Below are 23,765 nucleotides of genomic sequence, written 5' to 3'. Positions count from 1 at the left end.
TTGGTCAAGATGGTTTACAAGGTCATGTCTCTGAAGGTCAATAAGTGCTCAGCAAGCTAGAGGGATGATTTTAAAGGTGTTTCTTCGCAAACTTCTATCTTGTACAGTAAATTTCCACCTTGGATTTAAAAACCATGTTTTTAAAGCCAAGGTCATTTTTCAAATTTTTGTAAAAAGTGATGAAATTTCAAAAAACTTCCAAAGGCAGCATGTAACCCTGGCTCCCTTGCTAAGATCCCTCAGATGATATCCCTGCAAAAAGTATCGAGCAAAAGCATTAAATGAGTCAATTTCAGGACAAAGGAAACCAAAATGGTCAATTTTATAAAGTGTCAAAGAGAAACATTATAAAGTGGGTTTGGGCATGAAATTATTTCAAATCAAAGCTATAAAGGCCCAATATCGCTCCATCGACCCTCATTGTGCATCTAAGTTACTTGCAAGAGTGATTGAGTGAAAGTTTGAGTGAATTTGGGAGCTGGACAGGCACGCGACCCGTCAGACCAGGTGCGCGACCCATCAGAGGCGCGCGACCCGTCAGCAGTGTTCCGGCAGTGTACTTTTTCAACGGGCGCGACCCGTCAGTCGCCCGCGACCCGTTCGGTGAAGCGCGCAACCCGTCAGCGCCCTCCTTACCAAACCGACTGCAAATTTATCCAAGGACCCTCCGAAATCGCCAAATTGCCTAAGGTAGGCTCTCCAACTTAAGAATGGTTGCTTGTTATGGTCAATGGGAATCTTAATTTCATTTTTCAAAGGATCTCCATGTGCAAGAGAAAAGCTCCATGTTGCTGCATTTTGAATTTGTAAAATATGCCTAGGGTTTTATGCTTTTTGAAAGGTATTCCCCTTGTAATCATTTTCCCCATTTCCCATGTCATTTTCCTTATCTTTCTATATAAATTTTCCTTTTAAATTTGTAAAGAAAAATCCAAACCCTACCCCTCTTCCCTAAAAAATGAAAAATTAAGCCCTAATCCTATCTCTCATTACCCATGTAAACAATGTATATAATGATGCATATGCAATGATTTTTGCATTGTTTTTCCCTTAAATCCCTGTTTTATATATTTATTCCCATTTTCCCTTTAAAAGTGTCCCTCCCCTAACATTCCCTTCATGCTCCTTGTCCCCCTTGAAACAACATACCAATCAACATTTTACAAAGCAGAAACAACAGTACATTTTGGCCACTCTGCTCCTTAAACAATGTCAGAAACCGAAACCTATGAGCAGAGTGATGACCAGGCATCAGCTTCAGAGATTGAGATACAGAGGATGCCTCATAAGGGTGGAAAGGGTGGTCATCATAGGTGAGAGGAGCCCACCCCTTTGACAGATTTACAAGCTTGTGCTATGGCAGTCGCATGTTTCCAGTACATGTCTTGCTATGAGTTTTGTGAGAGGATCTCTCGGATTCAGCACCACAGAGAGTTGGCTCGCCTGTTTGTTTTACACTTGCATGATGGACATGTCAACCTTGCCGGGGTGGAATTTACATTGACACCTGAGGTGATTGCACAGGCCACAGGGATACGTAATGTCGGAGAGGTATGGAATAAGCGCAAGGTGCTGGACAGTGTTCATTTTGAGCCTTTCGTTAGACCAGCACTCATGAGACACTTGACAGGAGTGTTTCCCTTCAGATTTGTCAGGAGTGAGTATGCTCCCATGATGAGGCTCATCATGCTCTATTTTACCTGTGAGGGCAGATTTTCACAGGTATATTCATACCATATTCGCCTCTTGATGCACTTCACCTGAGTGAGGATGATGAACATCCCTGTTTTCTTCTATCAGAACATTGAGAAGATGGTGTCCATGATGCAGAGGAAGAGCCCGGCACAGCAGTACAGGAGCATTTACCATTATGGTTTGATTCAGCTAGTGGTATTACATCAGTTGGCTCAGCAGGGCATCTCATGGGAGGAGTTCATGTCTCGTGAATTTTTCACAGCACCATCACCGCCACATCCTGAGGTTATTCACGAGGAGGGAGGACCATCACAGCAGCATGACATCCCCGTCACTAGACATGTTAGCTCCTCACCTTTGGTTACTTATCAGAGAGGCCAGAGGGCCTTATTTGCAGCAGCTCGGCGAGTACTTTCTCCACAGCATGTGGAAGGGGTCTCGCCTTCTTCATCGGCTCAGTGAGTTTTATCTCCACATCAGGTGGAAGGGACCTCGCTTTCTTCAACAGCACAGGTACCAGGGAGGGGAAAATAGCCCAAGATTGATGAGGGACCATCAGGTGTTCCGGATATAGAGCTTATTGATCTTGATGTCAGTTCTCCTAGCCGAGAGTCAAAGGAGATCATTCAGCACCTTAGAGCTGAAAATGTTGCCTTGCAGAGGAGATTAGAGGGGGCACAATGGACCATCACATATCTCGAGCAGCGCAACAAACAGTTGGAGGATGAACAAGCTCTTGATGAGTTGTGGAGGATTCGTAGTGACCACAATTTGAACCGGAGGAGACCCGGTGATCTATTGCCCGCTGAGCGAGAGTCCGTGCTCATTCGGGTAAATGCACACTTGGAGAGGTTGTTGGCTAGGGCCAACCAAGAGAAGAAATTGCTGAGGAACATGAAGAACCATTATTGGGCAAGAATGCACGTGTGCAAGGCAAAAATGAAGATGTTCCAAAGGCGGTTGGCCAAGGCACAATAAAGGAGAAAGAGGGCCGATCCCATTCATATCTTGGTCGAGGCTTCACTGAAGGACCAAGGCACTAAATAGCCTAGCCACAGCACAAATCCCAAGAAATTTTGAGCATTTTGGGTAAATTTTTGTTTTTTCAAGCAATTTACAGGTTTTCTCCATTAACGGGCCTCACCCCCTGCGCGACCCTTCATCATGGCAACTCCATTTTGCAAAAACTCAGCATTTCCAGATTTGTCATGAGAAGTTACATATGCTCATCAATGGACTTGAGATTTTATGAAGTTTTGGGCCTCCAGAAAGTCAAAAAACAAGCAAAAAATGACTTTCTGCCACATTTTTGAGTTGCAGAAAGCAGTCTTGGGAGATTGCAATTTTGGAGGGGCAAATGACCACCAAATTCAGAAATTCCAGTTGTGTTGGAAAGTAGACTCTAGACCTTTCCAACAAGCCTACTCTTGCTCAATTTGGACACCTGGAAGTGCCCCAAAAGTGGTCTCAAAGGCGCGCGACCCGTTAGGCAGAGGCGCGCGACCCGTCAGGCCAACTTCTCCAGATTTCAGTGTACAGCTCAGAAAAATGTAGTTTGACCCTGTTTGACTTTTTGGGGTGGATTATTATCCTATTTGATGTAATTAATGTACTTTTATGACACTTTTACTCTTATGTACCTCTTCTAGAAGATTCATTCATGAAAAAGGTGAAAATTAAATGAATGAATTGGTTTCCTAGCTTATAGAGGCAAGTTGTTTTGACTGCCTAGTTTGTAGTGCTTAGATTAGAAGTGGTTGAAACAGCTCCTAGGATAGTGAGCTCGACCCATGGAGGCAGGGAAAGAGGTTAGATGATCTATATTATGTAATTTCTTGTTCATTTTCATGGTTGGACTCTTGAGGGAGAAACTATCATTGTATTATTCACTATATCTCCGCAATTTTTGGCTAAGGAAGACCAGGGTTTTGCAGTCCTTTTTGGGATTCTTGTGGTTACATGTATTGATGGTGTGTTTCTCTATGTACCTGTAGGTGTGTTATGTGAATCATTTCCTTTCTTTCCCTTCTGCACATTAAGCAAACGAAGTGTTAAAGTAAGAATTCATGACTGTCATGCTCTGCTTTTAAGTTTGTTTAATTCCAATGTTTTCTACTGTTTAAGGAGAATTCAAAGTTATTGTTTGCTCTCCTTAGCTCTTCACCTGTCATTCCTGACCATCCACCTCAATCAAAGGCATCAATACAGTCTCCTACCTCACCCCAAAGAACCCCCTGCAGAAACTGTGTCCAATCCCCGCACCCAAAATTGCCATCCCCTCAATTTGCCACCAAAAACCCTAAAACCCCCAAATCAACCCTTTTGATCAGTTTACTAGCCTAAAATCAGTGTTACCCTATTGGTCATCTCATCCATTGAAGATCTCACCGAGATAGACCGGAGTTTGCCCTCTCCCGCCCCGTAGGGCTAGCTACGAGGCTAAGTGGTTTGATGTTGCCTTGAGGTTTACCTTTCTCAGCCTGAGGTGAAATTTCAAGTGCTAACAGTACCAAGACAAGAAAATAATTCTGTCCAAAAATTTCTAGTGAAAATGGGATCTCTGTCACTTACAATAATCTTTGGGTTTCCATGTAGCTTTTGAACTGTTTCCATAAATGCAGTAGAAACTGTACTGGCTTTAAATGGATGTGATAATGCACAAAAGTGTGCATACTTGGTAAGTCTGTCAACTACCACCGTGATGACACTCTTTCCCTCAGACTTGGGTAAACCTGTGATAAAATCCATTGAAACCTCCTCCCATAGTTGGCTTGGAATGGATAAAGGTTGTAATAGACCCGGTGTCTTAATTGTTTCAACTTTATTTTGTTCGCAAACCAAACATTCCGCCACAAACTTTTGAATATCTGATTTAAGGCCATCCCAAAAAAATTCCTTCATAACCCTGTGGTAAGTTTTTAAAAATCCTGAGTGCCCTCCTAAGGGAGAAGTGTGTAATTCCATAAGAATCTTTTGTTTTAGCTGGGAATTCTTACAGAGGTATAAGCGATCTTTGTACCATAATGAATCATTTTTCCAGCTAAATGTATCAGAAGTACTGGAATCTTGTTGTAGCTTTCAAATAAGTGCCCACACTTCTTCATCATTCTTCCATTCCTCCTTTGCTTCATTTATCCAATCTGGTTGGATAATAGAAATGGCACACAACAATGCTTCCATATCCTCATCCTTTCTTGAGAGTGCATCTGCCACCACATTTTTCTTCCCTTTTTTGTACATGATTTCAAAGTCATAACCGAACATCTTTGTGACCCACTTTTGTTGCTCTTCAGAGGATAATCTTTGTTCTAAAAAGTATTTAAGGCTATCATGATCTGTTTTTACCTTGAAGTGTCTTCCCATTAGGTAGGGTCGCCATTTCTTAAGTGCATGGAGTATTGCCAACATTTCCTTCTCATAAATAGCTTTGCTTAAAAACTTTCCCTTGATTGGACGACTTTCAAAAGCAATGGGTCTTTCATCTTGCATTAGAAAAGCACCAATTCCATTTCTTGAAGCATCACATTCCACAATAAAAGTTTTTGTGAAGTCTGGTGTAGCTAAGACCGGTGCTTGGCACATTGCCTCTTTAAGATGTTTAAAGGCCTTTGTTGCTTCCGGAGTCCATGAAAATGAATCTTTCTTCAATAATGTTGTTAGAGGTGCTGCTATTCTCCCATAGTTCTTAACGAACTTGCGATAATACCCTGTCAACCCAAGAAATCCTCACAGATGCTTTATGGATGCGGGGATTTTCCATTCCTTAATGGCTTTAATTTTGCTAGGGTCTACCTTAACTCCTTCATGAGATACAATATGACCCAAATATTCCACCTCCTGGACTCCAAAGAAACATTTGGATCTTTTTGCATATAATTGTTTCTCCTCCAATAGTTGTAGCACCTTGTCAACATGTTCAACATGATCCTTCCAAGACTTGTTGTAGATTAGTATATCATCAAAAAATACCAACACAAATTTTCTAAGGAATGGTTTGAAAATTGAATTCATCAAACCTTGAAATGTTGAAGGTGCATTGGTAAGGCCAAAAGGCATGACCAAAAATTCATAATGACCCTCATGAGTTCTAAATGCCGTTTTCAGAATGTCTTCAATCTTCATTCTGATTTGATGATATCCCGAATGAAGATCCAACTTGGTGAAGTAAATTGATCCATGCAATTCATCCAGTAATTCATCAATGACAGGAATGGGGAACTTATCTTTAATATTGAGCTTGTTGAGCTCCCTATAATCTGGACACATGCTCCATGATCCATCCTTCTTGTGCACCAATACTACTGGAGCTGAGAAAGAACTTTGACTCGGTTGAATTATACCAGCCTCTAGCATTTCTGCAACCATACGTTCAATTTCACTTTTTTGGACATATGGATATCTGTACAGCCTGATGTTTGGAGGAACACTTCCTGGAATCAGATGAATAGCATGATCATGATCACACATAGGTGGGAGACCTTTGGGAGTCTCAAATACCTTGGAATGATTGTCCAAGACTTTTTGGAGATCTGGAGAAATAGATGACTCCAATGTGGAAACATCTAGCGAACATAATTGTGCAATTACACCTCTTTGCTCCTTTTTTAGAAGCTTTGTCATGCCATTAGAGCTGATTATCTTTCCTGGATTCCCTGCAATACCCCTTAATTAAACTTCCTTTCCTTCCACAGGAAATTTCATGAAAAGTTCTTGAAAATTAAAAGCTATTGTACCCAAGGATTATAGCCATTGGACTCCTAGTACAACATCAACACCTCCCATTGGAATGGAAAGCATTGGGCTAGTCAATACATATTCTCCCATGGATAGCTTGATATTATGGCACTTTCCAGAACAATTTATTGTTCCTCCATTTGCAATCATCACTTGACACTCTGGTGTTGGATATAGGAAGCAATTCAATTATTTTGCTACCCTACAATGAATAAAATTGTGGGTGCTTCCTGAATCAATCAACACTATTACCTTTTTCTTCTTGATTTGTCCTTCTATCTTGATAGTTTGAGGAGTGGTAATTCCCGCCAATGCATTACAAGATATGGTCGGATTTATTTGTTCTTCATCTAGGCTTTGTTCCTGGAATATATCCTCTTCTTTTGACCTTTCTTGCTCCTTTTCTTCTTCCTCTTCACAATCTATGTAGAATAATTTCTTCTCACCACACTTATGACCCTTTGTGTATTTGCTATCACAATTGTAAAAAAGCCCTTTTGCTCTTTCTTCTTCCAATTGTTGTGGTGTCAACCTTGTAGGTTGTGGAAAACTATGGGCAACAACACTTCCGTCTTTATAGTTGTGAATGGTATACTTCCTAGTTGCCATAATTTTTCTTTCCAATTTTATTGCTAACCTGAATGCCTTCTCTAATGAATCAGGTTCCCAAAGGTGCACATCATGTTGGATATTATCCTTTAAAGACCCTATGAACACATCAATCCTATGCTCCTCTGGAATATCTTTTACCCTTATGTTCAATTTTTGGAACTCCTCAATGTGCTCCATTATTGAACCCTTTTGTTTGAGACTTATCAATTGGCTAAAAAAAGTGTTGCTTTCTTTATCCTCATAATGTGCTATCAATTCTTCCGTAAAAATTTCCCAAGTGATAAATTGTTTACGAGAACAAAGCCATTGATACCATACAAACTGATTTGGTTCCAAATATAAAGTTGCCATACGTACCTTTTGTGTGTTTTGCACATTATTGAGATCAAAGAATTGATCCATCTGTAATATCCATGTGGCGGGATCCTTTCCATCAAACTTCCTCATATCGATTTTTGGAACATGGTGAGTCTTCGATCCAACATTAGAGTCTATGGAATCATGATTAACATTTCTTTTGTTCTCATCATGAGTTTCCTTTAGTACTCTTTCACCCTTAGTGACCATTTCTTGTAGCAACTTATTCATATTTATCTTCAATTCTTCCATCTTATCATCCATGCCATCAATTTTAGCGTCCATGCCATTCACCTGAGCTTCCATGCCCTTTATCTTAGATTCCACGCCATTTATCTTAGCATCTGTTAGCTTTTGTGAGCGTGACATTTGTTGCACTTGTTCTTGTAATTTTGATATATCATGTAGCATTTCTTCATCTTCTTCATGAGTCATGCTAGAGCTTTCAGGTTCCTTACTAGGTGTTTGCATTTTCTTTCCCTGGGGCATCAGTTACCGATAATAATGCTTTACTATGCCCTTTGAATTCCTTCAAACCAAGCTTATGCAAAAATTAAAAAAAAACTACACACCTTTTTTTTACTTTGTAGAATCCTGATATTGAATCTGATGTATCTTTGTAATTTCGAATCATCCAGTTCTGAAATTGTGACTTGTAGTAGCCTTCTATGTCCTCTTTCCAATGCCACTAGTCTGATCCAAATTGGATTCTCCAAGAAAGAGTTATGCATAATCTCCCGCAGTGACCTGATTATAGACTAGTTCAGTAGAGCGAACTTGTATGAAGTGCCACGTGTCACTGTTTCAACCTTTGACTCTGAAAAATATATAAAATAAAACCACAGTCCATCCTCTTTCTGTACCTTCTTACGAAATTTCATGATTATTAATTATTTATTTATTTTAAAATAATTAATAATCATAAATAATCATCTTTATTTTATTTGTATGTTATCATGAATATGTATAGACTTATCATTGAATTTTGTGAAACATTAATATATTAAGATGGTTAATCATTGATATAAAAAGTGAGACGTACTAATTATATATACCAATACACCAATAAACATTCAGTTAAGGTGGGTAGATCATCTTAATGAAGGCTATAAATGGAAGATATATCTTCAACCCAATTTCCTATTATTTCATACATGACAATTTTGATATTAAAAACCAAGACCATGGGTCACCATCTTTTAACTCTAAGTTAAACACTAGCTCTAATTCTAATTCACATAATTGTTTTAACTTCTTTAAAGAAACATAAGAATTTGTAATGAGAACCATTTAGTGGTTCACTTCATCACTCATTATACAACAATCAAGACATAAGATTTATTGTAGCTATTCATCAATATAGCTAGCTACTTGTCTAATATAATCTTCTTAGGTCCACTAATCCTCTGATCTACTTTATAAATGTCATATTACAAATAATTGAAAATGAAAGTGTGCTTATTCTTTTTGGGACAACTCTTCGTGATTTTCATTGCCAATCGACAATAAATAATTCCATGGTTAGATATTTTTTTATTAAGCTTAAACATATATTTAGTATAATAGATAAATAAATTTTAAATTTTTTTTTTTTTCTGAATAAAGACTATTTCTATTAATAAGAAAAAAAGAGGTATTTACAGTGAGGTCACAACCTCAGAGGGGGTGTAAACCAGCCCTCGAGAGGAGTATCTGGAGATTTTTTGCCAAATTGGGAATAAAACATAACCCAGAAAGGAGCAGTTGTACATGGATAGAAGATCCCTCTACTGTAATGATAAGAGCTGCTTCTAGTTAACCTCTCCTTGCAAGACAAAATTGCACTTAAGTGAATGAGTACATCAGCAGGATTATGCGGCGAAAATGCGCACAACACGCTTTCCAAAAAAGTGGTGACAGCCACCAGAATTCCAAAAAACCTTGATAAGGTTGGGATATGAACCAACAGAAACTTGCAGCATAACCAGATTATAAAAAGAGACAGTAACAGAGGTTCTGAAGTCAAAACTTAAACCTTGGAGTCGAATAAACCGGACTGCTTGAAGGAGGCAGTTAATCATGCGGGGCCTGAGGGTAAGTGTCCTGCTCAGCAGGCTTGCTTGGTGAGGCGACCCAGGTTACAAAGCCTGCTTCTTCAATGCCTTCCGCTCCGCCCTCAGTAGGAGTTACTAGATGAAGAACTCCACAATCATGCTGTACAGAACCACAAACCAGAGCATCTTCCAGAGTCGAAATCCTTTGACGGGTGGTATCCTCGGCCGCAGGGGAGTCCTCCTGCATGTTTTCGGCAATGAGCGCCGCTCCTTCCAATTCTCCCTGAGCCAGACTCTCCTCCGGAGATTGAGTAGATGAGGAGATAGCCGGGTCATCTTGCTGTTCTTCCTCTTCAGCCATCAGAATGGTAACAGTGGTAGTTACCACAGGCCTGTTCAGTCGACTATGAAAGGTGAAACGGGAGGACTGAAAGGAGGTGTTCGGGATCTGGCGGGTTGGATTGGGGGGGTGAAGACGGAGAAGCAGAAGAGATGGGAATTACATTCTGAGAAGGGGAGGGCGGGGCTCGACCTCTGGAAGCCGAAGAACCCCCTCTGCGCGATATTCCTCTGTGCCGAGGAATTTCAATCACTAGCCAACGACTGGGAGAGCCGAACAGGTGAGTATTGAGGAAGGGGAGACACGAACTGAAGACACCAGGGGAATGAAACCTGCGAACAGACTTAACAGCGCTCAGAGACAGGAAATGCCCAAGGCAGGGGAGGAGCTGGGTCGCTTTAAGGCCATAAGTCCTCATGGCTGGCCAACTAAGAGACGTAAATGCCCCTGCGCTCAACTGACAACCATTAATGCTGGACTGAATCATTTTCACATCGCTCAAGAACCCAAAATCTAACTTCTGTTATGTGATCGGCATTCATAAATGCGAACGAGTGTGAGGGCACTATGCATACTGGGCAAGCGTACGAGGAGCACCCGCATCTGGGTAAACTGCCTGATGATGAGGCTGGTCTTTCTCGACTAAATTTTTGAATTCAGTGAGTTGTTCCTCAGTAGGTATGCTGAGTGTGGAACCTGAATAGGGATCCATCTCCAGTTCTGCTCCAATATTGGCTAAAAAGTCCGCAAGTTTGTTTCCTTCTCTTACTGTGTGCTTGAAGGAAGTTGCCTGGTATTGAGAAAGCCAGTGTCTTATTAGTTCCAGTCTTTGCGCCATTCTCCAACTGTTACTTATCTTGTGGATTGGAGCTCCCTGTAGAAGTTTTGTGGCCATATTGATAATGATTTGAGAGTCACCTTCTATTATAAGGGGAAAGAATCTGTGTTCCTAAGCCAGAGTGAGTCCTTGCCAGAGTCCTTCCAATTCCGCCGAATTGTTGGTATCCCATCCTTTGGAGCCTAAGTAGATTAGATGTGGGGTACCTAAGTGATCCCTGAATACCCCACCATAACCTGTTTGTCCGGGGTTGCCTTTGGAGGCCCCATCAAAGTTGAACTGATACATATTGCGAGGTGGAGGGGACCATTTTGTTAACTTTTTTTCCCTGCTGAGATGTTTGTTTTGAGAATTAGGCTTGTGGTTTAGAGTGATTTGCCAGTTATCCCATATTGATTTTTCTTTGTGATCCGTTGGGAAGTCTTCTGATGACCAGTCTTGGATGGAAAGAGATTCCTTGATGTTTTTATGCTATATAGTCCATATCTGCTCAAGTGTCTGGGTTTGGTTTTTGAAGATTCTCCTGTTCCTCTCCTTCTAGATATTCCACATTACGAGACCCGGAATGAGCTGCCAAAGCGAGTTTAGAAGCCTGCTATGATAAGGTGACTGCTTCCAGTTGCGTAGTGTTGCTTTGAGATCTCCTTGTACCCAACTTTCTTTTTGGCACCGAAGGATGGATTTTTCCCATAATTTCCTACCCAAGTGGCATGTTTGCAATAGATGAGTAGCTGTTTCTTCTTCTTGTTTGCACTTTGGGCAAATAGACGGGCCTGAGAAATTTCTTTTCCGGAGGTTATCCCATGTGAGAATTCTGTTATGAGAAAGGAGCCATAAGAAGGTGGATACCTTTGGCCAAATTGATGAGCTCCAAATCTGGTCCCATAAATTATCTTTTATGATCTTGTCTTTAGTAATGATTTTATAAGCCTCCCTGGTGGTGAATGTTCCTCTTTCTTCATATCCCCATCTTAGTATATCCGCTCCTGCTGCTATCGGAATTTGCCTCTTTTTTAGTTCATCAGAGAGAGATTGGTGGGTTATCTCGTATCCTTCCTCCCTTATGATTTGATCGGTCTCTTTCCATTTCCTGTATTTTTGGTTGGTTGATGAACTCCAACATTGATTGACTGTTACTGGGGGATGGGTTCTTTGCATTGGTAGAGGGAGATCATGCAAAATATCCCTGATCTTTGGGAGTTGCTGCTAAGATTCGTCCCAAAATATTGCTGAGTCTCCGCTTTTGATTTCCCAGAAGCTGTGTTGTTGTATAAGGTCCCTGTGTTGGATGGCTAAATTCCAAATTGTAGATCCAGTGCTGAGTTCCGACATACGGATTCTGTCTTCAATAGGGTTGTTGCTTGCATATTTTGTCGTCCATAGAGAGGCCCAGGGAGTATTTGGATGAGCTAACCATCGCCACCATAATTTGGCGCCCATTACTTGGTTGCTGTGCTCAGGATCTCTTATCCCAATACCCCCGGCTTTTTTAGGAAGACAAACTTTTTCCCATTTAACAAGAGCCCATTTTCTGTTATGGCCCGAGCTACCCCATAGAAAGTTGCGCTGTAGATTCTTTATAGCCTTGAGAACCCATTTAGGCGCCGCCAAAAGGGAGAGGAGGTAAAGAGGCATGGATTGGAGAATAGCTTTGATGAGAACAACTCTACTGGCCATATTCAGAGATCTGTGAGTCCATAAGAAGAGTTTGGCTTCGAGTTTTTCTAGAAGGTCTCTCCATGAGGAGTACTTGAGGGCCGAGGCTATCATGGGAGCGCCTAGATATTTGGAAGGGAGGCTGGCTATAGTGAATCCTAAAATACAGGCAATCGATCTTTGAGTAGACACAGGAGTGTTAAAGAAGAAAATTTGGGATTTAACCCGATTGGTAAGGGCTCCAGAAGCATCCAAGAAAGTAGAAAGGATATCTTTGAAAAGGCGAGCTTCTTGGACTGATGGGTGCCCAAAAAGCATATTGTCTTCCACAAATTGCTGATGGGAGAAGGAGGGGGAATTATTGAAAGAGAGACCTCTAAGACAGCGGGAGACAATAGCAGACTTAATATTGCGGCCCAATCCTTCGGCAATTATAACAAAAAGGAACGGTGAAAGTGGATCCCCTTGCCTAATTCCTCTAGAAGGATGAAACGTATCAGAGGGGATGCCATTGATGAGTACAGAGAAGAAAGAAGAAGTCAGAAGGCTGAGGATGCATCTGGTCCATGAAGGATCGAAGCCAAAAGCATTAAGAATTTTTTGAATATGCTACCAACTGATACTGTCAAAAGCTTTGGATAGATCTATTTTTAACAACATACTTGGCTTTTTAGTTTGCTTCAGAGAGTGAATTATTTCATGGGTGAGAATAATTCCATCCGTGATCTGACGGCCTTCCACATAACCAGATTTCTCTGGCGAGATAATAAGAGGGAGCAAAGGTTTCAGCCGAGTAGCAATAACTTTTGAAACAATTTTATATATGATGTTGCAAAGAGCTATCGGTCGATACTTATCAGGCGTATTGACTTCCTCTGTTTTGGGGATAAGAGAAATAAATGTGGCATTCAGCCCAGGGTACATCCATATTAATGCTCGAGATTCTTCAACCAGTGGCCATACTTCTATTTGAATGAGATCCCAGAAATGGTGAAAGAAATCTGAGGTAAATCCATCAGGGCCTGGTGCCTTTCCTGCTTTTAATTGCTTGACAGTGCTGTCTACTTCGTGCAACTGGATTGGTTGGAGGAGAAGGAGATTATGCTCTTCGGTGATCAATTTGGGTATCTGCTGTAGTATTTTCTCTATTGCTGGAAGTCTGTCAGTACTGGGTTCTTGGTGGACCTTCTTGAAGTATCTGAGAAAATTCTCTTCAATACCTTCATGCGTCTCAATTCTTTCTCCTTGATCATTTTGAATATGGGAGATGAGATTGTGCATTCTGCGTTGCACCCTAGTTTTGTGAAAGAACTTTGTGTTCTTTTCGCCATCCTTAAGCCATCTGATTCTTGATTTCTGTCGCCATAGAAGCTCCTCCTGTTGAGCTCTATTGAGAAGTTGATCTTCAATAGCTTGTTCCTATTTTGCTAGTTCCTCAGATCATCCTTCCTTAATGATCTTTTGCTGAGTTAGCTTCATTTCCTGATTGAGAACGTCCTGAGCTTTGAAAATGTTGCCAAAGGTGGTATGATTCCAATGTTTGATTTCTCTTTTGAGGAATTTCAATTTTTTTTGGAAGATGGCCATTTTGGATCCCCCTGTGGGATTGAATTTGAGCCAGGTTTGTCTAACAAATTCATTAAAGTCTGGATGAGTTAGCCAGAAAGTATCAAAACGAAAAGGGCGTTTAGTATTATTACCTGGCCGATGCCATTGGAGTGCAATAGGCCAGTGATCTGACCCTGATATTGGCAGTATGGAGGCTATAAGATCTCCTCCCAGGTAAGGCGCATTATCCGAGACTAAGAAACGGTCTAACCTTGAGGCTATATGCTGTGCTCCTTCTCTTTTGTTGGTCCAAGTGAATAGACCATTATTTGAAGGGAGATCTATTAGCCAGTTTGACTGGATGAAATCTTTGAGTAAGTGTCCATCTCTGATTCCATTATCTCTGTCGCCCTGCTTTTCCTCCATTCTTGCAATCATGTTGAAGTCTCCTCCTGCTATCCAAAGAGGGTGGTATCTGTTAGAGTTGAGTGTAGAGAGGTGTTCCAGAATCTCTGCCTTCGAATTTGTATCCTGTGGGAAGTAAACATTAGTGAGATGACCATGAGTGTTGGTTCCAATTAAATGGAAGATTGCCTGAATAAAGTTCTTGTTTGCATGTATGTTACTAAGCTGTATTACTCTTGCATCCCAAAGAATTGCTAAGCCCACAGAGGCCCCTTGAGCGTCAACTGCTGTGACTTGCCCTCCGGGCCAAACTTTTGCTGCTATCTTTCCCAAAATTGACATACTGCATTTGGTTTCTTGCACAAAAAGAATATTGGGTTTTTCCTGCATAAGCATGTTTTTTAAGAGTCTTCCTTTCATGGGGCTGTTGAGCCCTCTTATATTCCAGGATATCAACTTCATTGAGAAGGATTAGGGTGGATGTTAAAGTACTTGGTCAGCTTCGCATATCGGCCTGACTCCACTAGCACTTCTCCTATCTTGATGGTCCTTTCTAAGGTTGTTTTTCTTCCCCTTTTCTTACTGTCTTTTGTGATGAACTTGCCATCCCATGGGCTACCAATTTGAACCCCTAGAGAATGTTTCTTGTGCGCTTTCTTTAAGACCTCTACCAGTTTGTCCACTTGCCTGTCTGGTATTTTGTCAAAGTTGTCGGTCTTGCATGCTAGTTCCAGACTAAGAATGTCCAGTTCTCCTATATCAATCTTCTCAAGATCTTCTTCCATCATCTGGGTCTCTGGTAAGATTTCCTCTGTCTCCTTCAGTGTCTTGGAGCTTGATTCTGGGGTATCCATTTCCATTTCTTGAGAAACCCCTGCCTGCGGGTCAGATTCAGAGATGTTGAGCATTTTGTTGGATTGAGAATCCTTTGGTTGTTGCGAAGGACCCGCTGGTAATTCTTTGATCAAGTCTTTGACCTTTTGCATTTCTTGAGTTGGGTCCTGCGTATCTAGATTGGAGAGGATCTCAAAGCTATTAGGTTTTGAGGATTTAGCTTTGTTGGCCTGATCTATTTTACCATTGGTAGTGGGTTTTTTATTACCTCTTCGACGATTGACAAATTTTGTAAAACCATCAGGTTCCTGGTTATTTGCATTTGTGCTAGTGGGCATTTTCTTGTTTAAGGGACAATCTCTGAAAAGGTGCCCAAGATTATGGCATTTCCTACACCTAAACGGAACATGTTCATAATCTATCAGTTGGATCCATTCAACATCTTCATGCAGGAGACTTACCGTATCTGGCAGAGCTTGTTTGAGATCCATATAGACGCAGATGCGGGCATATGAAGTGTATCTGCAGAGCTTTGTATCCTCAGCCACCTTGATGAACTCGCCCAGTGTATTTCCGATTTCTTGTAGTGAGCTTTCTTCCCAATATTCCCATGGTAGTGAATATAGCCTGATCCAGACTGGAGCATAACTGAGATCTTCCTTGTCCGGGTTAAATCTTTCAACCCATGCTTTGAGAAAAAGTCCTGCAGAGTTAAAGAAATAAGGCCCTCCGTCTAGAATCTTGTTACGATCTTCCAGGCAGTTAAAGACTGCTGTAAAAAACCCTTTAGGTCCTAGGTGCAAGGTAATGTGGCCCTTTGGATTCCATTTTGTGTTTGTCCAGCTTCTGAGTGCTTTCTCTGTTGGCCATATACCGATAAATTTACCGATCAGAGCATGGTCCCTCATATATTGTATTCTGGCATTGATTCTGTGACTGGGGAATTCCACCTTGGGTCTGTCAGTAGCTACTGGTCTGCATGTGGATGATCTGGCCGTATTTGCTTCATTCTGAGTCGATTCGTCATTTCTGTGTTGATTGTTTTCCTTCTGGCTGCTATTTTGGTCCGTCTCATTCGTTGTAGCTGCGCCTTTCTACTTTTGACCGTCGCGTTGTGGGGGAGGCGCTTCGTCCCCCCCCTGTGAGGGCGACATTCTCCTTACTGCCGATTCCTTACGATCTGTCTATTGCGGTCGTGTTTGATTTAGTTGACAGTGGTCTGAACTTTGCAAGCCTGCCGTGGCAGGGGATTCAGAGTCCAGTGAGGGCACGTTTAAACCCTAGTCACCATTGCTGCTCGCCGTGTGCTTTAAATAAATTTTAATTTTATTATCCAAAAAATATATTTATTCTTCATAATTTCTATCTATCATATTTTAATAATTATAATTATTTGCAATTACAAAAACGTTTTAGAAATATCTATTCAACAAATTTCAATTTAATTTAAAATTGAAAAAAATTATTAATACAAATTTATAACATCTAATTACATAATAATAAAAATTCATAAAAAAAATATTTTATAAAAGTGCAGTTATAAAAATTTAATATTTCTATCATATTTATACTAATAAAATTTACCCTAACTTCAAGAAAGAAATGGAATAATGGAATTTGATTGCTAATTTTTTCATTCTTGCTATGTTAAAAGTTAAGTATGCTATTCAAGTGTGTATTGTGATCTTCTCCAATATCTTCCAAAATTTTGTTCGACCAGCAGCAACAAATTCCAAAGATATTGTCGGTGAAAAATTTGCGAGTCCTTTTGCCATATGCCAATGCACTCGTACATCTCAATGCAGCTTCTCTGATTTCGGAACTGTGTGAATTATCTGTTGCAATCTTTACCAGGCGTTCTCCTGTAACAATGTTGAAAACATCGATAGTACCACTATACTTATCATAAGTACAAATCAAAATATCGTGTGCCCTGGTAATGTATGGACCGTAAAAAAGACTACTGGATAGCTGGATTTCTTGGAATGTGAACAAAATATCCCCTTGTAGATTACAAAGGTGAAAGTTGTTACTTATTATTACTTATTGAATTTCAGGGCTTTCAGAAGCTATATTGATGATTTGCATTGTCATTTGCATTTGTTGCATAAATAGCGTATCCCTGCCACACAGTGCAATGAACTCAACGTAATATTGAGGATACCCCGAATGGAGAACTTTGTTTGCGGAATCTCCCAAAAATTTTGAATGAGATTTCACTCGAAAAATGCCAATAAGCAGTGCCACTGTCATCTGGTATGGTAAGCAACTTCTTGTACTCTTTCAATTCGAAAATTGTGAATAGTTTTTTCTGTTTATTATAAATCATTCCCCTACAATTTGGAATATCAAAATCACAATTATATATTGAATACGAGGGGAAATGTATTGTATATGCTGTAGTTTTTATATGAAATTGGAATACTGTTGAAAATTTTAGGAGCATACCCACGAGCAACAATTAACAATGAATCATTATAATTATTGTAGCAGACAAAGTCCACTAAATTTGGAGAACACATTATTAATATATTAAATAATCATGTTAAAATATAATTTATTAATTATAAGTCATTATTAAGGGTTAAGTAAGCACTAATCAACTTCAATTGTTAACTAATCATCTAACAAACATATGTGTAGGTGGAGGTCCTTGATGAAGGCTATGAGAGGAAGATATATCTTCCTTCGAATGGCATTTGTGTCATAAATGTTAGGTTTTTTCCTTAGAAGCCAAGAATAATCCTTCAACTATAGGTTTAGCAATTGTACTAACAAGTACATAAATTCCAATTGTAAAAGTAATTCTTACAAGTTTTTTAACTTTTCTAAACTAGCATAAGAATCTAGAAAATAGAATTTATGAGTTTCACAACTTTCTCTTGTAGTCATGAAATAAATGTCAATCAAATTTATACCCTAAATCCTAATTTTAAAATTAAAAGTTAGAACCTACCTCTACGAATGAAATTATATGAAACCATTATAAACTCTTAACATCATAAAAAATAAAAAATAAAAATTGAAAATTAAGTAAAATATTCAATAAAATAGTTCAAACTAGAATGATGGATATGTTTTCCAATTTTCAAATTCTCACCCTTAACTAGAACCTCCTCCTCTTCGTAGAGCATTATGGTTCTGATGTGATGATTAATTGATAAGAAATGTACAAACTACACCAGATTTTAAAAATAACAATGAATATAGATCCAAAACCACACACAAATGTTCTGCATTTTTATTTTTAATCAACTTTCCCTCAATGTTGATTAAGAAGCATGCTTAAAAACCAATAAAATTCCTTATGGTGATATGACTTTTGTTTATCAGGGATGTTTATAATAATTTGGATAGTGGCCACATAAATAATGTCATAAATCTATGGATGGGTTACTTATATGTCAAAGCAAGTCACATAATCAATTTCGACCTTTGGAGTTTTGGTATTTGGAATCTATTTGCAATAATCTTACTCTTAATTGAATTTAGACATTACACCATTAATATAAAAACTTCCTAAAATTAACATTTATTTTCCTTGATAATATGGAAAGCAGCAGTTGCACGGAAGGAAACTATTTTGTAAAACTCAAGATGGAGAAAAACTAAAACAATCTAAGGATGCCAGGAGTATTTAGTAGGAAACTCATGAAGAAAGATAATTGATAAAATACTATCTATCCAACTCCTTTTCTTCAGTATTGTTAATCATCTTCCTCCATTGAGCTATTAAATTTGAGATATTTGATCTATCTCCACTCTCTTAGAAAATTTTGAAAACATTACCAATGAAATGTCTAAGTCCTTTCATTATATGCCAATCAATTCTCTCTATCAAATGAGGCATATCAGCATAAGAAGAGTTGAATTCACCCCAACTTTGGTGAGCATATGTGACATTTACGATAACTCCAAATTTTCAGTTGTAAGGCACATAACCATTCTTATTAGTACATTTTTTGTGAATTGTTTTCTTAATCAAATTTAGCTTTACTACCGACACAAGAAAATCATGAAAGGAGTATTTGGCATGAAAGGTTTGAATTCTTAAGTTTCATATGTGTGTAGTCATAGTGAACACAGGATGGTGAAATCATTTAGAAGAAATTATGGGAAGATACACTCATGGATGGCCTTTTTTTCCCTTGTAACTTGTTCATAATGATATAATGGGGCCATTTCCATATTTTTACATAGCCAAGACAAGATATGTACTAACATTCATAAATATTCCACATTATACACATGGGTATACTTTCTCAAACTCGAATTTGAAGTGTCTGAGCATATGAATATTTTCTAAGTGTGTTTAGAAAAGTAGTCTCTAAAGATGATCAAGATACTCCATACAGCTAATGGGGAGAGTATCTCAAAAAAGATGTTTATCATTTTTTTGGGGAATTAGGAATATAGTTGCAACATAGTTTCTTACACTTCATAGCATAATAGGGTAATTGAGAGGAACACATCCGGGATAGATATATGTTGCATCCAAGGTCTCTTTATTCCAAATTGTGGGATGAATCAATCGATCTACGCTCCTTACTGATTATCTTACAAATTTGTTATTTGAAAAACACAAAAACACCTTTTGAAGCATAGAGTGGCAAGCAAACAAAAGTGACACATTTATGTATTTCTGTATCTCCAGCATGACTCCACATTCTTTCGAAAAGAAGAAAGCATGACCCCACATTCTTTCGAAAAGAAGAAAGCTTTGGCACTAATAAACGAAAATAGCGCATCTTTGTTAGATATCCACATGATATAAATGGATATAAACTACTAGATCTTTATTCAAAAGAGTGTTTACTTCCACTAACCATGTATCTAAGGAAAAGAATGCAAAAACATCTTTGCTTCCTCTTGTAGTAGATCTAAGGGAGAGGATGTGTCATTAGCATTCACGTTCAACTCTCGAGCTTTCTGCAAGTTGTTGAAGACATTCGTAGGTTATGAGTGATCGTTGAACATGTTACTTTAAATAAGTGATATTTTTAAATATGCCAGTAAGTTTTGATTCGACTTATGCCCATGCTACAGTAGTCCACTCGTCGTGGTCGACTTACGCCCATGCTACAGCAGTCCACTCGTCGTGGTGACTGTGTCGCAAAATTTTGGAGTGGGTTTCCATAGTTTTTGTGTTGATTTTGAATTCTTATTAATTAAGTTTTACTTTGATTTGGTAATTGTTGGGTTCATTGTTGGAGGTTTACAAGTTTAAGATATTAAGTGGCTTATTATATTTAATGCACAAATTTTGAAGTATTTTGTTCAAGGTTATAGGAGTTCTGGATAACTAGTTAGATTTTTTTAGATTTTGATTAGAAAAAATAAAATAAAAATTATTAATTATAATTTTTGAGAAAATATTCTGAGTTGGTAAAATTATATATAAATAAAATAAAATAAAAATTTAATAATTATAATTATAATTAATGATTGAATGAGTTTATATTTATTTTAATTTTTGATTTATTTATTTTAAAATAATTAATAATCATAATTAATCATCTTTATTGTATTTTTATGTTATCATGAATATGTATAGACCTATCATTGAATTTTGTGAAACACTATTGATATAAAAAGTCAAACGTACTAATTATGTATACCAATACACCAATAAACATTCGGTTAAGGAACTAGATCGTATAATGAAATCGGTTTAACACCTAGGGCTAAAATCTCTAAAATTTGATCACTTTGCATAGGTTTAATGTTAAGATCTCATTAGCATTGAATTTTGATTTTAAAAGCCTTACCAAATAACACACTGAAACCAGATAGTAAAAGTTGTAAACGAGATAGTAAAAGTTGTAAACTATAAACAAAGGGAAGGTATTAATCTTTGTAAGCTTTCATAATTATATTTCAACAAGTACACCTTATATATCTTTTTGTAATCATCCACAAATTTTTTTGACTTTTCAAAGCATTTCTCATGTTCCATAACTTTTTCCATAAAATATTCAAACACAATAATGTCTAGCTAGTCCCTAACTTACAAGGATTCAATATAGTGAGAGTATGTAGGGTAGAGCACCTTAATGAAGGCTATAAGTGGAAGATAAATCTTCAACCCAATTTCCTATTATTTCATACATGACAACTTTGATATTAAAAACCAATACTATGGGTCATCATCTTTTAACTCCAAGTTAAACACTAGCTCTAGTTCTAATTTTAATTCACATAATTGTTTTAACTTCTTTAAAGAAACATAAGAATTGGTAATGAGAACAATTTAGTGGTTCACTTCATCACTTATTGATACAGCAATCAAGACATAGGATTTATTGTATCTATTCATCGATATAGCTAGCTATTTGTCTAATATAAGCTTCTTAGGTCCATTGTTCTTCTCTACTTTATAAATGTCATATTACAAATAATTGAAAACTAAAGTGTACTTATTTTTTTTTGGACAACTCTTCATGATTTTTCTTGCGAATCAGCAATAAATAATTATGTTGTTAGATATTTTTTATTAAGCTTAAACATATATTTAGTATAATAGATAAATAAATTTTAATTTTATTATCCAGAAAATATATTTATTCTTAGTAATTTCTATCTATCATATTTTAATATTTATAATTATTTGAAATTACAGAAAAATTTTAGAATTATCTATTCAACAAATTTCAATTTAGTTTAAAATTAAAAAAAAAAAATTTATTAATTCAAATTTATAACATCTACTTACATAATAATAAAAATTCACAAAAAGATATTTTATAAAAGTGAAATTATAAAATTTTCATATTTCTATCATATTTATACTAATAAAATTTATCCTAACTTCAAGAAAAAAAATGGAATAATGGAACTTGATTGCTAATTTTTCCATTCTTGCTATGTTAAAAATTAAGCATGCTAATAAGTGTGTAGTGATCCGTCTCCAATATCTTCTAGGATTCTGTTCGACCACCGGCAACAAATTCCAAAGATATTGCCGGTGAAAAATTCACGAGTCCTTTCGTCATATGCCAATGCACTCGTGCATCTCAATGCAGGCGTTCTCCTGTAACAATGTTCAAAACATCGATAGTACCACTATGCTTATCAGAAGTACAAATCAAAATATTTTGTGCCCTGGTAATGTAAGGACCGCTAAAAAGACTACAAGATAGCTGAATTTCTTGGAATGTGAACAAAATATCCCCTTGTAGATTACAAACGTGAAGGCTGTTACTTATCGTATAACATAGAAACTGCTCTGTTTTATCGAGATAGTATGGGCAACACTGTACTTGAATTCCTGTTGTTTTTATAACTTCAGAGCTTTCAGAAGCTATATTGATGATTTGCATTGTCATTTGCATTTGTTGCAAAAGTAGCGTATCCCTGCCACACAGTGCAATGAACTCAACGTAATATTGAGGATACGAACTGAGAGAACTTTGTTTGCGGAGTCTCCCATCGAATTTAGAATAAATTTTGAATGATATTTCACTCGAAAAATTATAATCATACATTACCATTTCGTTATTACAAGGAGATAAAAACCCAAAATGTAAATAAGCAGTGCCACTGTCATCTGGTATGGTAAACAACTTCTTGTACTCTTTCAATTCGAAAATTGTGAATAGTTTTTTCTGTTTATTATAAATCATTCCCCTGCAATTTGGAATATCAAAATCGCAACAATATATTGAATCTGAGGGGAAATGCCTTGTATATGCTGTAGTTTGTCCTGCTATTATCAATGAAATTGGAATACTGTTGAAAATTTTAGGCGCATACCCACCAACAACAATTAACAATGAATCATTATAATTATTGTAGCAGACGAAGTCCACTATATCTGGAGAACCCATTATTACAGGGCTCCCATTATCGTCAGTAAGAGGTGCGATTTCTCCATCTGCATGTCGTAGATATGGAATAAGATCAGCGGCTATCACAATGTCGTTTACAGAGGAGGTCCGCGGAGGGTTCTTGAATGCTTGTAGATGATATTCCGGAAATGTGTTTGGGATCAAAGCCTTAGTTTTCCCGTTCAACTCTCGGGCTTTCAGGTTGTTAAAAACATTACCTGATGATGAATAATCGCTCGGCATATTTTCTTGAAGAATCTTTAGTTTGAATCAGAGTATGAGAAGAATTATTACAGAGAACAATATTCGTTGTACAATCCCCAAGCCAACGAAGCTTATGAATTCTACACTCTTTAAATACATAGTTATTTCTTAAATGCATAGATATTTTAAAAGGTAAGGGTCACTTTTGAGCCGACGTGGCTCCGGTCGCAAAGACCTGAGCTTGCTACATACATAAGGAAAGCAGTATTTTGCATGAAAGGTTTGAATGCTTAGTATTCATATACATGTAACACCATAGTAAACAGAGGATGGTGAACTGAATTTCATGTCATTTTTTTGATGGAGTTTGTGAAGGATGTGCTTTTGGAAAGAATTTATAAGAAATTTTGGGGAGGTACATGTATGGAGGGCTTTCTCTCCATTGGAACTTACCCACAATGATATAATGGGTCATTTTCATATATTTCCATAGGGAAAGGAAGATATGTACCCACATTCATAAATGATTCTTCCTGATACACATCCCTACACTTTGGCAAACTAGAATTTGAAGTATTTGAGCATATGAATATTTTCAAAGTGCATGTAGAAAAGAAACCTCGAAATATGATCAAGATACTCCATATAGCTAATGGGGGGAGTATCCCACAAATTTGTCTAAC

General features: G+C 37.9%; 2 protein-coding genes across 2 annotated transcripts; both read right to left on the bottom strand.

Annotated features, from left to right (window-relative positions):
* Nucleotides 1-13,705: 13,705 nt before the first annotated feature.
* LOC149267202 (uncharacterized) lies at nt 13,706-14,614 on the bottom strand. Its single transcript, XM_089410471.1, has one exon. It carries the CDS (start codon nt 14,612-14,614, stop codon nt 13,706-13,708), a length of 909 nt encoding a protein of 302 aa, XP_089266597.1.
* A 7,451-nt stretch (nt 14,615-22,065) lies between these two features.
* LOC149267201 (uncharacterized) lies at nt 22,066-23,121 on the bottom strand. The gene has a single exon (XM_089410467.1). The coding sequence runs from the start codon at nt 23,119-23,121 to the stop codon at nt 22,066-22,068; it is 1,056 nt and encodes a 351-aa protein (XP_089266593.1).
* Nucleotides 23,122-23,765: the final 644 nt, after the last annotated feature.

Source organism: Pinus tabuliformis, chromosome 6, assembly GCF_031772625.1.
Source record: "Pinus tabuliformis cultivar Carrire ecotype Pingquan chromosome 6, CPIR1, whole genome shotgun sequence".
In the NCBI taxonomy this organism is placed as follows: Eukaryota; Viridiplantae; Streptophyta; class Pinopsida; order Pinales; family Pinaceae; genus Pinus; species Pinus tabuliformis.
The sequence above is the reverse complement of the archived record's forward strand: the minus strand, read 5'-3'. Positions and strand labels throughout refer to the sequence as shown.

Bases quoted from the DNA above. Each gene is read 5' to 3' on its own strand.
- LOC149267202 (XM_089410471.1), bottom strand. From the start codon at position 14,614: ATGCTTATGCAGGAAAAACCCAATATTCTTTTTGTGCAAGAAACCAAA.
- LOC149267201 (XM_089410467.1), bottom strand. From the start codon at position 23,121: ATGCCGAGCGATTATTCATCATCAGGTAATGTTTTTAACAACCTGAAA.